Source organism: Cololabis saira, chromosome 21, assembly GCF_033807715.1.
Source record: "Cololabis saira isolate AMF1-May2022 chromosome 21, fColSai1.1, whole genome shotgun sequence".
In the NCBI taxonomy this organism is placed as follows: Eukaryota; Metazoa; Chordata; class Actinopteri; order Beloniformes; family Belonidae; genus Cololabis; species Cololabis saira.
Window position 1 is genome coordinate 4,010,861 of NC_084607.1, and position 17,677 is coordinate 4,028,537.

General features: G+C 43.9%; 1 protein-coding gene across 1 annotated transcript; it reads left to right on the forward strand.

Moving 5' to 3' along the window:
• The first annotated feature begins 1,322 nt into the window (after positions 1 to 1,322).
• On the forward strand, positions 1,323 to 3,245 carry LOC133422475 (alpha- and beta-fibrinogenase OhS1-like). The gene is made up of 5 exons (XM_061712485.1): positions 1,323 to 1,526; positions 1,715 to 1,868; positions 2,099 to 2,331; positions 2,817 to 2,926; positions 3,030 to 3,245. Exons 1-5 carry the CDS (start codon positions 1,487 to 1,489, stop codon positions 3,201 to 3,203), a joined length of 711 nt encoding a protein of 236 aa, XP_061568469.1. The 5' UTR covers positions 1,323 to 1,486; the 3' UTR covers positions 3,204 to 3,245.
• The last annotated feature ends 14,432 nt before the right edge of the window (positions 3,246 to 17,677 follow it).

Sequence of the window (17,677 nt, forward strand, 5' to 3'; positions counted from 1 at the left end):
ATTTACATCAACTTAGTTGAGGTGACTCTGCAACACCTCACACCTGAGACTGAACCGGACTCTTCTGCTCACGTTAAACGTTAGTTTTATGCAAACTGTTGGTGTCAGAGAGAACCTTGGGGAAATCCATATGTGAATCTAGTCTGCTCAGATGTAAAGTTACCTGCTGACACAAAATACTTCCTGTTCTCTGAGTATGTTTTGAGTTGAACAATAAAAACAATGGAGTACAGTTGTGCTAGTGAGATACTTTACATCAGCAAAGCAATGGAAATTATTGGCATGCTGTCTAATAATATTACCCAATAGGCGCGTTTCCACCAGTGGGGGTTCCAGGTAGGTTTTACCAGGAACGGCCCTGCCAAAGTGAACTTGTGAACGGGGGGAGAAACATCCCTTTTAGTAGGAGAGGTTATCTGGTTAACCAACAGGAACCTCCTGGCAGGGGATCTCTGCTGTTCTGGATTTCTACATTACGTTCAGCACTCTGAAATGATCATAAATCATGTGATCACAACTCATTTGTAATGTTTGGACCAGAGACATTTTACTACAACTACAGTTGATGAAGTTGGAGATTACAAGACAAAAACGATAGATGAACTGGTGAGTTTGTTCAGGTCTGTTCCGTCTCCTTTAATCCTGCAAACCGTTTGTGAACCGTTAAAGACCTTTCTAAGGTTCTCGTGTGGCACTACGGTGTAATGGAGACACGCTGGCTGAAGGGCCGAGGAGGCGGTTAGTCCTGTTAGAGGTTCCTGTGGAGGATTTACCCAGAACTCCTGCTGGTGGAAATGTGTCTAATGGAACCAAATAAATGGTGAAAAGCATCAGTCCTAATGCTGAACCCTGAACCCTGAACCCTGAACCCTGAACCCTGAACCCTGAACCCTGAACCCTGCATAGGTCAGATCAATAAAGGAATATTCGTCTTAAACCTTATCTTATGTAGCACAGTGATGGAGGTTTTTGGGGTTCGCCCACCAGTACAGTGATGTGTTGCACGAGTGTGTGTGTTAATCCACTGATGTGTCTCTTGCAGACATCCAGAAGAGAGTCAGTGGGGGCAGGACGTGCACCGCTGATGAGTCCAAATGATTTGTTTTCCCGGGGATCAAAAACCGATTACTTATTAGTTTCATCTGTTCTGGTACCGTCATTGGGAACGGGAACTGGATTCTCACTGCAAAACACTGCGAGGAATATAAAATGTAAGTATCCCAAACTGTAGTTTGAAATGAACTGGACTATCTCTGCTCAGGTTAAACATTAGTTTTATGCAAACTATCTTAACTCCATCCAACGGTGGATTCCAGCAGCATCCATGGTGTCATCAGGGAGGGATGTGGAGGCGTTGACCGTATGGAGCCCTGAGACGAGTGTGTCAGCAGATGATTGGCCGATCACAGAGATATGAAGACTTTAAAACAGCCCTCTGTTCTGACCAGAGCATCTTCTTCTGGAGGAAAACCGTCTCAGCAGCGTGATGAAGACTTGTGTGGTCCTCGCTCTCTTCCTGATGGCAGGTGAGTTCATGGCTCCTCATCAGCTGCTGCAGTTCTTTGAGACGTTCCCAGCTGGAAACACCAATGTTCCTGACCTGTGTGTGTGTGTGTGTGTGTGTGTGTGTGTGTGTGTGTGTGTGTGTGTGTGTGTGTGTGTGTGTGTGTGTGTGTGTGTGTGTGTGTGTGTGTGTGTGTGTGTTTATCCACAGGTGTGTCTCTTGGAGACATCCAGAAGAGAGTCAATAATGGAAGGCCGTGCACCGCTGATGAAACCAAATCTTTTGTTTTCATTAACGACTGTTCTGGTACCGTCATTGACGGGAACTGGGTTATCACTGCAGGACACTGCAAGGGTAGAAAAAAGTAAGTTTCCCAAAGTGTAGTTTGAAATGAACATTGTTGGACACTCATGAACTTTCCTCCACCGTGAGCTTTTCTCACTCCAGTGCAGCAGCAGCAGGTGAGGGTGTGTGTGTCCTCTGTGGGTGAACCTGGTTGGTGTTTAGATCATGATCAGTCTGGTAAACTGATGATAAACTTTCATTCTGGTTCAGATTTAACTCATGATGAATGTGTTCTTGCTCATCTGTCAGGCTCAGCAAGAAATACGACATTAAGGACGTCAACTTAAATCTAAAAGTCACCTCGGAGAAAACCTTTCCACACAAGACTGCTGACGTCATGCTGATCAAAGGGAACACCGGCATGACTGGTATGCCCTTGGTGTCTGAAGCTGACTGCGACCAAGTCATGAAACAAATAAGCCCCACAAAACCTGTAAAGATGGTCATTCCTGCTAAGGACACACAGGCTAAGAAAACTACTGGTGAGACATTACAGACTTGATTTACACTAAATGAACAAAGCTCATTATCCAACTCTAACTGCATGAAGCACCAACATTTACTGCCTTTAAACTTCTTTTTACTGGATGAATCTCTAGTAGAAATGTTGATCTTGCTGTTGGATATATATATAAAGTTTTCTTGTAAATAAATGATAAAAATGAGACACTTAAGTCTAGAAATGACAACCTTTTTATATTTTATGATGATTGTTAAATGTGTGATCATTTTAGTTTATTTGAGATGTTGTACTTTATCTAAACTTATGTCTTAAATGAGTTATTGTGTTTTCTAATGAATAAAAAGAAACAAGGAACCACTGAAATGAAAGGCTCTGTCATCATCACACAACCATAGAGTCTTTATTACATGATGGTTGTTTCTACTGCGTTAAAACATACACATAAAAAAACTGGGTGACAAAAATTTGAATTGTCAAACGAATCCTTGTTTTTTATTCATTCAGGGAAACTTGCTTCCATGTGTGCCGACATCAAGGTGGACAGATCAGGCCCTCATCCTATAACCAAGGAAAATTGCGTGTACTGGACTCCTCTTGCCTGCAACAGCTGTGAGGTAAGTACCAGACTGTCTTTGACACCATCAGACGTTGGTCAGTGGTTTGTAATGACTGTTGCTGACCTGACACGATGTTTTCTCTCTCTGTCTCTCGTTCTAGGGGGATTCTGGTGCTGGATATATTTACAATAACGCGCTGTTTGCTGTTCATAGTGGAGAAAATGAGTATACGGACAATAAAGGAAAAGTGGTCAAAGTAGAGAATGTTGGACACATCGTCTGTAATGGAGACATACGTAATTGGATTGTTAATACTATGAATAATAATCCCTAAAAGTGTCCTAGTTGTGTGATCCTTGTTTGTGAGCAACAATAAAGAGACGTCAGGTCTCCTTAAGAGCATAAAAGTGTCTCTGTGATGTTTGTAACAAACAAACTAGTGTGGATCATTAAACACTGGTGACGCAGACGTGGACCTGGTAGTAAGAAAGTAACATTTATTTATATTTAAACGGGGATATCACTGACCAAAGTGCTATAATATTAATAATAATTAAAAAAGAACATTCAGTGACAACAAATAAATCTATACATTTATTTTATAAGTTTAAATAAATTGCATCTGCTGCAGACCGATGCCAGGAAGTCGCTGTGCAGGTTTGGAGGCGGATCTAGTGACACGTCACAATTATGCACACACCAAACCTTAACACACACGTCTCCACCCACTGATAATACAGGAGGATCTTCTTCTGCTACTCGCAATAAAAACCTGCTGCAAAGCTCCCTGGTGACTCTCCAGGATGAACAAATGTACTAAAGTCTGAGTGCAACATATACACAATTATCAGATTCTGCTCATCATAAACCCCCACAAATAACGCTGGTATTTATTGGTTTTCCGAACAACATTTTTAGTAAATTGCAGGGCGACAAACTCCGTGTTGAAGGGAGACGATTGTCCTGTGCAGCCGAAGCTCAGTGGACGGTTTGTTCATTCAGTTCCTGCAACTGGTCACGTGGAGCCTGAAAACTTCTCAACTCCACTAGATTTAGTTTTAAACACTTTCTCTGACGGGATGAGATTTAATCTGGGCTTTGGGTTTGTCACTCATTTCGACACCTGAAGGTCTTAAAGTAACAAAATTGAATGCAAATGATGAACATTGTTTGGTGCATCCGTCCATAAACCCTCTGTTAGAGCCCATTTATATTGTGATGTGTTTCCCATTAATCACAGGGGTGTGTGAATTGTAGAGCCATGTAGGTGGTGTATGGAGCCAGGGAATAGGTTTTATAAAGGTGAGGCTGATCACGGGCAGGTGTGCTGGTTGCCGGTGAGCACACTGTTTCACTTTGGCTTCACATTATTGCAGTTTTTGTTGGTCTTGTTTTACTGATCTCGCGCAAGTTATACAATATAAGTGCATGTAATTCCTTGGTGACAAAGGAGCAACAAGTGCAAGTCACAGTCAGAATCCCGGTTCATCAGAGTTAGAGGTAACAGCTTTGCTACAACGGTTATAAATGTCGACTCTGACCAAGAGTCAATAAATTGTTGCTCTGTGTCAAAGGGGCATGAGCCCATGGAGATCACATCTAATCACCCATGTGTGCTGCTCTCAGAGTCACTCTTTGGAAGAGTGCCTACAGCTGAAGGCTAAGAAGCATAAGGATAAAACCCTCTTTCTAAAAGAGAAAGGGATCTGTTTTGGATGTCTGAGTGTGGGCCACACGAGCAAAGATTGTGACAGCGGTTTAAATTGCGAAGTTTGTGGACAAAATCGTCCAAGTGTGCTTCATATTGCTAGGTCAAGAACTAGCACATACAATGATTAGTCCAAGAAAAAAGTTTCACACCAGCTTCATCTGAAACTTGTGGTCATATAGGGGCCAGAGAAAGGGATTGCATCCTGTCTATTTCACCTGTTCAGGTTAAGTCTATAAAAGGAGATACTGCAGACTTACGCCTTTCTTGACGCCGGCAGTTCAGCCTTTTCCTCTGACCAGCTTATGCAAAAGTTGAACGTGACTGGTAGGAAAACAGGCTTTCTTTTACGTACAATGGGACAGGAAAAGGTGGTTCCAACTAACTCTCTCTGAAAGGTTTGGAGGTGGCTGGTCTCAATAGTAACTCCTTTTACACCCTCCCAGAAGTTCAGACCCAAAGAAAAATGCCTGTGTCCATCAACATTGTCACACAGGAAGAGCTGGCTAAGTGGTCATACCTAGCTGATGTTTGTATTCCCAGCATAAAGGCAGGTGTTGACTTATTGACTACGTTTACATGCAGTCAAAATTCAGGTTATTGCTAATATTCCGGTTACTGAAACATTCAGAATATTCCGTTTACATGCGTGAGCAAACAGGATTATCCCTGTTTACATGATAATTAATCATTCGGGATATCTGGATCAAACCAGCGACGCACGGAGAACATCATGCAATTCCCGTAATTTCCGCTTCTTCTTCCTGTATCCAAATTCAAAACAAATGCTGCTTCACGCAACTTTTCTCTCACCTTCTTGTAAATCTTCTATCCCGGTACTTTCTACCGTCTACAAATGCAGAAATGTTCATATCCTTCATTACATTTATGAAGTGATTAGTCTCAGAATCAGAATCAGAATCAGAGTACTTTATTAATCCCAAAGGGCAATTCATTTATACAGTCGGCCTGTCCATAGCAGCAACACACAATACACAAAACGGGCAACATCCACGACCACATCAGCAACAACAACCACAACCAGTGACATCACAGCAGAGCAGAATGCAAATTCTTTATGGTTCACAGTCGTTCATAGCAAGAAAATTTAAGTTTCATTTTGCATTTAGCAGCCTTATGGCAGACGGAACAAAGGAATCCGCATAGCGGTTAGTCTTCCGCACCGGCACATAATACCGCCGACCTGAGGGCATAAGTCTCCTCCTGGTCTTGTGTTTCTCCGTGTTTATAAGAACTTCCTGGACTCAAAAGACCAGGATTCCTTGTGAACAGAGCATGAGCAGAAAACAAATTCATGTTCCGTTTGATGGGGATATTCTGTTTGGTGTTTACATGACCCAATATTCAGGTTTTAAAAGGAGTAACCCAGGGCTCATATTCAGGTTTTTAAAAACCCGAATATGAGCAAATTCTGGTTATTCAAAGGGGTTATTGGTGTTTACATGGCCGTGCAAAACCGGGTTATTGCTAATATTCGGGTTTTAAAAGGGTTATTGATGCATGTAAACGCAGTCACTGATAGGTGCCAATGCTCCCAAGTTACTGGAACCCTGGGAGGTTTTCTTTTTTTTTTTTTCTTGTCTGCACACATATTAATGATTGATACCATGATGGTAGAAACCAAAATCATACACATGTGCATTATTACTATATTTAATATATATACATATATATACGCATACATATGCGTACACACACATAAATATACACATACAAACCCAGTGATTTTTTTTTTTTTTTGGGGGGGGTGACGACATCCACTGCCAATCCAGGAAGCAGGAACACATGGAAACACGCACTGGAAATCTGCAACAAAAAACCACAAACAAAACACGAAACCGGCACGGAGCCAACCAAAACAACAACAGCAATCGACCTAAATCTTGAGATCTGATCGCAGTCTGAGCTAAGCTACCGCTACCGCTACCTAACCCCAAAAACTAGAGAGCCAGCATGCAGGTGAACAAGCCAGTGTGTATGTCTATGTGTGTGTGTGTGTATGTATATGATCATGCGTATGTGTGTGTGTGTGTGTGTGTGTGTGTGTGTGTGTGTGTGTGTGTGTGTGTGTGTGTGTGTGTGTGTGTGTGTGTGTGTGTGTGTGTGTGTGTGTGTGTGTGTGTGTGTGTGTAATAAACCAAACAAAGCTCTACCTGAAGTGTATCTATAGTGGGGGAGGGGGGGGAGCAACCCCGCCACCCGCGAGACCAGAGGCCGACACAGAAGAGCCCGGAACCCAGGCCACCGGCGACCCCACAGAGGGGAGAAGCAGGAGGGAGGCAACCCACCGCCTGCGAGGCCGCCCCCCCCCGGGGCCCCCACGGCGCGGGAAGAAGCAGCCAGGGATCCCGCGGCGGCGGACCGCGACCCAGGCAATCCCCGACACCCGGTCCGGGCCGGACACGCGGCCAGGAGGCCCTCACCCTCCAGGCCAACGACTCCCACCCGGCAGGGGGCCAGCCTGCCCGTAGAGACAGAGCCGCCCCGGCCGCCGACGTGGGCAGGCGCACCCGCCCCCCACGAAAGTGGCCCTCCAAGACCAGAGGGGCGCCCCGCCGCAGAGGCAGCGGGGGGGACCGGAGACGGGCCCGGAGAGAGGGAACCCCCCAACAAGGCGACACACGTGCAGGCCCGACAACGGAGGGCCCCAGACCCAGGCATCCCATTCATTCATCCATTCACCTATCCGATATCTATACTAATAATAATATGATATACTATACATACTAATAATACTAATAATAATAATAATAATAATAATAATAATAACCATCTTTGTATAATATAATAATGATAAATTATTAAGTTTTGATGTCCTGCCAATGGAGGCTCAAATCCTCCATGGCAGGACCCTTCCACACCGCATTCTCACCGACACAGACACACAATCACGCACCGTTTCCCCCTCCCCGGGGGGGGGTCCAGCACCGCCAGAAGGCACCCCAGGCTGGTGAGGGAACGCGGGTGATGTGGGACCCCCTCCCGCCCCTGGTGTTGAGTGCATGTGATTAATGCCATAAAAACAGGGAGGGGGAGGGCCAAGTATCGATTTGACACCGACCCGCCCCCTCCCGAACTACGTGTCCTTGTCAAATGTATTTATTAAGTGTTGAATGTGCAGTGTCTATTTTGCGTGAGGCGGGGAGTGCCGGGCCACGCGGGACAATGCCCCCCACGACCCGGACCCTGGGAGGTTTTCAACAGCCGAGGAAATGCTCCTTATGCTGTACGAACTGTATTAGGTTGGGTGGTCAATGGTCCCCTCCAAGGGGAAGAAACCAGTAGTCCTAAGACTCGGCTTCCTGTTGCTCTGGAGTTCAAGGAAAAACAAGGAGCTGAAATTGAAAAACAAGGAGCTGAAATTGAGACCCTTCTGAAAGATAAAGAGCTGCAGTTCCAAGCACACATTGAAAATATGAACCTGAAGACTTTAGAGAAACTTGATGCAAAGCAGGGAGAGTTAGAGGAGCTTTCTGCTGAACTTTCAGAGGTGTTGAAGCTTAAACAGCTGCTGGAGGAGAAACTGGCGAGAGCAGAAGAGGCTTCCAGGTTAGCTGAACAGGAGCACAAGGAACAGTTCCAAAAGTAAATGTCAAAGCATAATACTGAACTCGAAGATATCAGGCATGAGCATGAGGAGTTACTTGGATGCATGGAAAAAACTCTGAAACATGAGCTCAATGCACTGAAAATTGTTCTGAGCGAAAAGGAGCTGCTTGCAGCTTTAATTCTTTATTACAGTCTAATCTATCCTCACCTTTCATATTGCAATATTATTTGGGGGAGTACATTTACAACTACTCTCCGTAAAATCTTAATTCTCCAGAATCGTTTTGTAAGACTTGCATCTCGATCTGTCTGGGATGCTACTACTGCTCCTTTATTTAACTTACTATTTATGACATCAACAGTTACCAAATATGCATTTTTCTTTACAAGATATTTTCCTCAGAAGGAAATGTTCCTGAGCACTTTAGTTCATACTTTGCTACAAACTCTCAATTTCATTCCTACTCAACACGGCAGGCCCTCGCCCTACATCCGCCTAAACGTCTGGAATCTAGAAGACCATTTCTGTTTAGGTGCAGAGGTGTCAAAGTCTGGAATAGTTGGTACCAGATTGCAAACAATTGTAGGTCCCTATCCATTTTCAAAAGTCGCTCAAGAGAGCATTTAATTCAACAATGTAGTCAAGAAAGCTCTTGCTTTTCCCACTGTTAATGTTTCTTTTGTACTTCATATTCTGTGTTGCCATTTGTTCAGCATAATATTCATATTTTCATGATCATGTGATCATAGGTCTACAGTATTTTTTATTTTCATTCATGTTCTGCTTGCAATTTTATGATGTATTATTTATTTAAATTTTATGATTTTGTATGCTCATAACTATATTGTTAAATGTTATTAGGTGGGGGCTCCTCATAAGCCTACTGGCTCACTCGCTCCTCCCTGCACAGTTTATTTTAACTGCACTTATTTGTGTGATGTTATTTTTATTGTATGTGCTAAATAAACTAAACTAAACAAGGAACGGTTCCAAAAGCAAATGTCAAAGCATAATAGTGAACTCGAAGATATCAGGCATGAGCATGAGGAGTTACGTTTATGCATGGAAAAAAAACTCTGAAACAGGAGCTCAATGCACTGAAAATTGTCCTGATCGAAAAGAAAAAAAACTCAAACAAATTATCCTCAAAGAAAAAACACTGCGAGAGCAATCACAATCCACATCACAAGATTTACAGGCTAAGATTCATGAATTTGAACAACTGCAGCAGAGTTTAGCTCAAGCCCAGAGAGAAAATGAGAACCTGAAAGAAACTAAATCAGAGTTGAGCAAAATCTCTGATGACCTTGATCAGTGCAAGACAGATTTGATAGATTTAAACCATCAGTTGGAAGAAGCAAAGAATGACTGTCATCAAAAAGAGAAGTGGAGACAGGTTCAATACATTGCTGACCTCTTCTGGAAAAGATGAGTACAAGAGTACCTCCCTTTGCTACAAGAACGGCAAAAGAACCAAAAGAGAAGAGGTTTTGTACCTGGAGACCTTGTTGTTGTGGCTGACTCTGCAGCTCCTCGTGGTTCTTGGCTGCTTGGCAGCGTTTTGGAAACCTTCTCAGACAAGAAGGGCTTGGTGCGTTCTGTGCGTCTTCAGACAAAGACAAACATTTAAAGATAGGCCTGTGACTGAGCTTTGTCTGTTGCAGGAAGCTGCACCCTCTTACGGTTTAAGCTCACATTTTCCATTCTGATTGAAACAAGGTTCATGGTGTGTTTTGTAACAATGTAATTGTATACAATTTGACTCTTTCTATTTTTGAAGCTGAATGTAATTATTATGTTTATTGACATTAACAATTACGGGCCGGTGTGTTAGAGCCAATTTATATTGTGATGTGCTTCCCATTAATGACAGGGGTGTGTGAATTGTAGCTCCATTTCTTGCACTGTAGGTGGTGTATGGATCCAGGGAATAGGTTTTATAAAGGTGAGGCTGATCACGGGCAGGTGTGCTGGTTGCCGGTGAGCACACAGTTTTTTGACCGTTTCCTTTTGGCTTTGCATGTTGCAGTTTTTGTTGGTCTTGTTTTACTGATCTCATGCAAGTTATATAAGTGCATGTAGTTCGTTGTTGACGAAGGAGCTTTTGTATACCAATAAATACCACTTTTTTGAGCATCATAAAGGATGTTTATGGACAGTCATTAAAAATAACTGACATGCATCTCTTCAAGGTTAATCAGCGCCTCAGTGACTTTAAGGTTTGGTTTGGGTCAAATCCATTCAAGTCACTACACAAGGTTTTCAGTTTGTTGCAGAAAATCAAACGTTTTAGGTGCAAAGACACTTGAGCAGAAGTGATGGAGGGAGGAACAGACCGAGAATGAGGAGGAAAACGTTGTTTTATTCGGTCCAGAGGACCGAAAAAGCAGCAGTTCTTACATTTACTTCCACTTTTATTTCTTTACAGACGGTATGAACCAAAGATAATAACCAACACACTTCAGCAGGTTCTGCACACACATATGGGTAAGATAAGATAAGATAAGAAATCCTTTAATAGTCCCACAGAGGGGAAATTTGCAGATTACAGCAGCAAAGGGGATAGTGCAAAAAACAAGAGGCATCAATAGAAATAGTTATCACACAGTAATAATAAAACACTATAAACAGTATATACAATAATTATAAGAAGAAGAAGGAGAAGAAAAATAAATAATAAGAAATACTAGTATATAAAAAATAACAGATGGATATTTACAGATGTTATTTACATAATTGCACAAAGTTATCACCAAAAGCTCATTATTCTGTCAAATGTATATTTAAATGCCATCAACACAAAACTATAAGCCCCCAGTCCAGTGCTTTTTTCTCCCTTACTCATCAAAAGGTTCAAATATTTTTTGTCTGTAAATTATTTCAACATCAGATTACTATAGTAAATATTTAGCTGCTACTGATACAAAAAGTAAATTTGATTTTGGTCTATAAAATGGTGAAAAATAGTGAATATTGTTGATTACTGTTCCCCAAAACCCAAGAAGACGTCCTCAACTGTCTTATTTTGTACAAACCAACAGTCCACAATCACAATATATTCAATTTACTGTGATAGACTAGAGAAACCATAAAAGATTTATATGCAATTGGATAATTTGAACTTTTTAATTATTAAAAATAAGATACATATTTATATCCGATCCGATAGCCTCCTCAGCTAACCAGGCTAAGCTAGCGGCGGACCGGCCTGTAGCAGCTGAGGGTAGCCGCTCCCCCGCAGCTTCCGAGCAGCAGGGCAGCTGGGTGACGGTTCGGAGGAAGCGTAGTCCTAAAGGGCGCAGGGAACACCACCACCCGCTTCATGTGTCTAACCGTTTTTCCCCACTCAGCGACACACCCGTTGAGAAGCCGACCCTGGTGATTGGCGACTCCATAGTCAGGCATGTGAGGCCGACTCCAGCGACCATAGTTAGGTGTATCCCGGGGGCCAGAGCAGGCGACATAGAAGCAAATTTGAAGCTACTGGCAAAGGGTAATCGTAAATATGGTAAAGTTATCATCAATGTCGGAGCTAATGACTCCCGTCTTCGCCAGTCGGAAGTCACTAAAATGAATATTGTCTCGGTGTGTAACTACGCCAAAAGTATGTCGGACTCCGTAGGTTTTTCTGGTCCCCTCCCCAATCTGACCAGCAATGACATGTTTAGTCGCATGCTCTCGCTCCGCCGCTGGCTGTCGTGGTGGTGTTCAGAAAACGACGTGGACTTTATTGACAATTGGGAGACGTTCTGGGGAAAGCCTGGTCTGATTAGAAGGGACGGCATTCATCCCACCCGGGATGGTGCAGCTCTTATTTCTAGAAATCTGGCCAATGTTATTAGACACTCCCCCTGACAATCCAGGGTCCAGGCCAGGATGCAGAGCTGCAGTCTTACACGCTTCTCTGCTGCTTCTCGAGGACCAACGCCTGCCAATAAAACTGTAGGATTGCATTATGTAATTAGCGACTCTAAAACTGTAGGATTACATGATATTGGCGACTCTAACCAGGTGCCTAGCAAAATAGAAGTGGTTGCAGTTCCCCGCCCTCCAAAAGTTCACCAGGTGTGGCATATAGAGGCGTTAACCAAAATAATCTTGTAAAAATTAAAACCAATGTACATTTGGTACCAATTACAGACCGAAAAATTAGATGCGGATTACTAAATATACGATCATTAAAGGTATTGTGACATCATTTTCAACATGCTTTTAACACTATTAAAAGTCTTGGCCAACATCCCTCAAATGTGTCTAAAAGGGTGTAACAAGAAAAACTTCACTCCAGTACTCCATTCCGGGCTTTTTATGACGGTGTTTTTTTGCGCCGTGAAAAACGCGTCCTTTTCCCCCTTTCCTGTCAATCATTGCCCCGCTCCTCCTCCCAACCTCCTCCTCCAACCAACTGCTACACACTTCTGCCGGCGTCTCCACACACACGCGCGCACACCAAACCACAAACACCCACACACACAGCCCAGACAGGGCGACTACAGCCCGGGGATGAAGTCCGTGACCAGAGGACTCGACTGGAAGTCGAGTCCTCTGGTCACGGACTTCTAACAGCGGCGTCGGAGAGTTAAGCCGGGAGCGACAGGCGAAGCATGCACGGAAAAGCAGCAGGGCAAAGCAGTCCACCGCAAACAATCATAAAAATAAAGGCATGCAAGCAGCAGTGTCCCCTTATCTTAAGTCCAGTCAGTGGCCGTGGGTCTTTTTAGCAGTTGTCCTCCGTGATGAGAACAGAAGAGGCTCTAAACAGCTCCGTGTTAAGCCTGATTTATGGTTCCTCGTTAAATGGACGCAGAGCCTACGCCGTAGGGTTCAGCGTACGGTGCGCGTCGCCGCATAACCCTATGCCGTAGGCTCTGCGTCAGTGTAACGTGGAACCATAAATCAGCCTTTATGGTGCGCTGGAGAGGAGAGGAGGCAGGGAGCTGGGTGGAGGGGGCGGTGATTTAGCGGGTCTATACGTAACGGCCCGCCTCGTTCCCAACAACGAGGAAGCATCAAAATATTGATTTTTTTCACAGCACCGGTCAACAACCAAAATGTTACTTTTTCACATTTTTAAAACGTTGTTTTACATTATTCTGACGAGATCTGAAAAAACGTTGCAACCACAAGGAAGCAAGTGATTATGTAAATTCACTGAGTGAATATTATGAAAGTAAAATATATATATATTTCTATGCAGAAACTAAGTCGAAATATTGATTTCTTTCACTCAAAAATGAAAAATGTCCATCATGTTTGTTGCTGTCACGGCCAGAATCTTAAAAGTCACGTGACTTGGACGCAAAATGAATAGGCAGAAAAATGTAACAGTTATACATTTCAAAATGTAACAGTTATACATTTCAAAATGTAACAGTTATACATTTCAAAATGTAACAGTTATACATTTCAAAATGTAACAGTTATACATTTCAAGGGCTAATATTGTAGCCCCTCTACGTTTTTGCACTTTGGACCAACGTAGGCAGGGTACGTTTTTATGTGAGACTGGGTTGTATTATTAGACAGCATGTAGATAATTTATATTGCTTTGCTGATGTAAAGTATCACTAGCACAACTGCACTCCATTGTTCTTATAGCTCAACTCAAAACATACTGGAGAACGAGAAGTATTTTGCGTCAACAGGTAACTTTAAATCTGAGCAGACTAGATTCACATATGGAGTTCTCCAAGGTTCCATCCTGGGGCGTCTTCTGTTTAACATCCACATGCTCCCACTGGAACAGATTATAACCAACAACAAAATGAACTACCATAGCTATGCAGATGACACACAGATGTATATTGCAATGTCACCAGGAGACCGATGCCCTGTACAGGTTTTTGGTGATTGAGGAGATTAATGACTGAAAGTGCCACAACTTTCTCCAGTTAAGCAAAAACAAAACTGAGGTAATTGTCTTTAGAGATTACAGGTCACCAAAGAGCTTCAATCTAAACATCTAAAAACTACCAACCAGGCCAGAACTCTGAGTGTAGTGATGGACTAAGACCTACATTTATAACAAAGTCAGCCTACTAATATATCAGGGTTAAAATATCTGATGTCTCAGCAGGACCTGGAGACACTAGTTCAGCATTCATTTTTATAATAATGATGACTTGGTTTTATATAGCGCCCTTCAAGGTACCCAGAGCGCTTTACAGAGATCATTATTCATTCATACACATTCTCACCGGTGGTGGTAGCTACGTTTGTAGCCACAGCTGCCTTGCACACTGACGGAAGCGTGTGTAAGGGCCGTGGATCTTCTGAAGGTGTCGTTGAACAGATTCAGGTGCTTGGAAGATCTGAAACCATAAACAGAAGAAAAATGTATTACTAATAGAGCTCCGGTGTTACCTAACGAATGAGTGGCTCCGTTAGGGAACACTGGAGCCACTGGAGCCACTCACCGGTCCGGTGAGTGGCCCCGGAGCCCCGGAGCACCGGCTACACTACCCTGCTACACGTCATTCAGTCAGCCAGTCAGCCTAAGCTAAATACTTAGCCCATGCAAAGATCATACTTGTAGACAAATATCAATAACATAAAAAAATAACGTCACTTACCGCTGACTCGTGTGCAGTTGCCGGGTCCGTTCTGTTGGTAATGGTTCAATTCAATTCAATTTTATTTATATAGAGTCTAATACAACAAAAGTTGTCTCTAGACGCTTTCCAGAGACCCAGAACATAAACCCCCGAGCAGTTATTACATAAACAATGGCAGGTAAAAACTCCCATAGTGGGAGAAAAACCTTAAGCCAAACAGTGGCAAGAAAAACTCCCCTTTAGGAGGAAGAAACCTGGACCAGGACCTGGATCATAAGGGGGGACCCTCCTGCCGAACGCCAGACTGGGGGAGTCGGGGACGTCAACAGCACAGCAGGCAGGTGGAAGCAGCAGCGGGATGACCAGGGGTGGGGACCGCAGGCCAGCACGCAGCTCCCGAAGCTCCGGCCCAATCAGCAAGTCCCAGGTTGGGGTTCAGGGTCGGGGAAGGGTTGAGAAGGGGCAGGGCCAGGGAGAGGAGTCTTGACGGACAAACCTCTCCTCCGCCTGCCCGGGCCGTTACCCTGCCCCTCTCACTCCCACGCTGCAGGTTCCGGTGTCCGGCAAAGGATGCTGCAACATGGACAAAAGAGAGAAAAGGGAGGAGAAGGGGGGGCCAGCACAAGAAACTACAGGAGCGACTCTGACACACTAGAGTTTACACTACCTAGAGATTTACCAACACCAGCTAAAGGTTTACTAAACACTAACTATAGGCTTTACTAAACAGAAATGTTTTAAGTTTAGTTTAGTGTAAGTTTAGTGTAATGGTCCTTTTATGAGGGTAAATGTTGATGCAAAAACTGTCCCTCATTGTTGAAACAGCCACACGATTCACCGCTTCTGAACAATGGCTGAAGCTCCAGCCGGTGGAGTTGGTTGTGGGTTGTGGGCAGCGGAGGAGACCTATAGATTCTGCTCCCGTCGTTACGTAACGACGGGAGCAGAATCTGAACGGCTCGTAGAAGTCACATGACACTGGAAGATTCAGCCGGGCGGGGTGAACAGACCCTGCAGAATTTCGTGTCTTTCCATCTTTTCTGTGTTGGCAGGGTGAGGGGAGACCACTTTATATATGTTAAAGGGGACATATTATGGCATTTAATGTATATTTTAAACAGGCCTTGAATGTCTTAAAAACAATCTAAAGCTTGTTTTTTCTACATAAATCAGAAATTCAGCCCGTGGGCCATGTCTTTAGTTTTACCACTTCTAACCCCTTTTTCTGTGAGTGATTCTGAGGGACGGGGGTATGATAATGAGGCTCTGTGCTGATTGGCAGCTTGAATGACGTGTAGCAGGGGAGGGAACAAAGCCTTGCTCTGGGGAGAAGAGCCGGCTGCGTACACAAAGCGTGTCCCATGCGAGAAGCTTCTGCGACAAAATCAATTCCATTGCTTTTTTTTTTTTTGTATTGGACTGTCCGCCCTGAGTTTAACGGTTTCAGTGTGGACAGAGAGTGTCTGATGTCACGTATATCGACGCGATAGTTGGACGTTCACATTCAGTTACACGGTGTAAACAGATCTTAAAGCCTCATTTACGGTTCTGCGTTAAATCGACGCGTACCCTACGCCGTAGGCGTAAATCAGCCTTTAGTTCCCTGAAGAGGGAACCGGGTCACCTCGTCTTCACACTAATCCACACAGGAAGATTTAATTGAATTCTAAACAGGTACATTTACAGGTTATTTACTCCGATTCCTCATCATTTCATTTATGTTACAAGATAAATGAATCATGTTAACTGTAAAGAAATCACAACACTGAATGTTCACAAATGGCAACTTTATTGTTAAAATAAAAGAACATAAGTTGTACATAAATAACATTTATGCACTATTGCTGGCTCAAGGAAGGACCGTGCGTCTTCTGAAGGTGTCGTTGAAGCTTCAGGTGCTTGGAAGATCTGACCATAAACAGAAGAAAAATGTACAGTATTACTAATAGAGCTCCGGTGTTACCTAACGAATGAGTGGCTCCGTTAGGGAACACTGGAGCCGCCGGGGCTACTCACCGGTCCGGTCCGGTTAGTGGCCCCTTTGCTCCGGAGCTAAACTAAATACTTAGCCCATGCAAAGATCATACTTAATCATACATAATTGTTGAAACACCCACACGATTCACCGCTTCTAGACAATGGTGGAGCTCCAGCCGGCGGAGTTGGTTGTGGCCGTGGTTTCAGCAGCGGAGGCCGACCTATGGATTCTGCTCCCGTCGTTACGTAACGACGCTGTGTGTGTGTTTTAAATCCAGAAATGACACACACAAAACTGAGGGTGCTCCTTTTCCACACGGCGCCCGAATGGTCGTCAAAATACGGTAATTAGCTTGGCTCTATATACAGAGATGAGAAGCGTAACAGGTGGAAAGGAAAGTTCAACCCGGAATGGACAGATTCATCCTGGTTCAGTCTTCACACTGGGACAAAACCAGTGTCTCATACGTTCAGAGACCGTGGCGTTCAAAGTTCATTCATTCATTCATCATCTATACCCGCTTTATCCCTTGCGGGGTCACGGGGGTCTGCTGGAGCCTATCCCAGCTCATTTTAGGTGACCATAAACCCTGGACAGGTCACCAGTCCATCGCAGGGCCACATATAGACACACAAACCATGCTCACAATCACACTCACGCTCACACCTACGGGCAATTTAGAATCATCAATTAACCTAATATGCATGTTTTTGGACTGTGGGAGGAAGCCGGAGTACCCGGAGAAAACTCCACACAGAAAGGCCCCTGCCGGGCCTGGGAGTCGAACCGGGGACCTTCTTGCTGTGAGGCAACAGTGCTAACCACTAAGCCACCGTGCTGCCCTGGCATTCAAAGTGCGAAAGTGAAACGCCACTGAAACAAAACACAAAGTTTTTCATCAAACATATCCACTCAAGTCTGAACTGAAGTCACAGAAAATAAGCTGAGCATCTTAAAACATCCTGCCCATGTTTGAGTCCAGATACAGCTGTGAAGC

What these genes read in the sequence shown, in the direction of transcription:
- LOC133422475 (XM_061712485.1), top strand. Translation starts at nt 1,487, where the DNA reads ATGAAGACTTGTGTGGTCCTCGCTCTCTTCCTGATGGCAG. An exon ending in CACTGCAAGGGTAGAAAAAA is followed by an intron (nt 1,869 to 2,098) that starts GTAAGTTTCCCA and finishes CTCATCTGTCAG; the next exon opens with GCTCAGCAAGAAATACGACA. An exon ending in ACAGGCTAAGAAAACTACTG is followed by an intron (nt 2,332 to 2,816) that starts GTGAGACATTAC and finishes TTATTCATTCAG; the next exon opens with GGAAACTTGCTTCCATGTGT.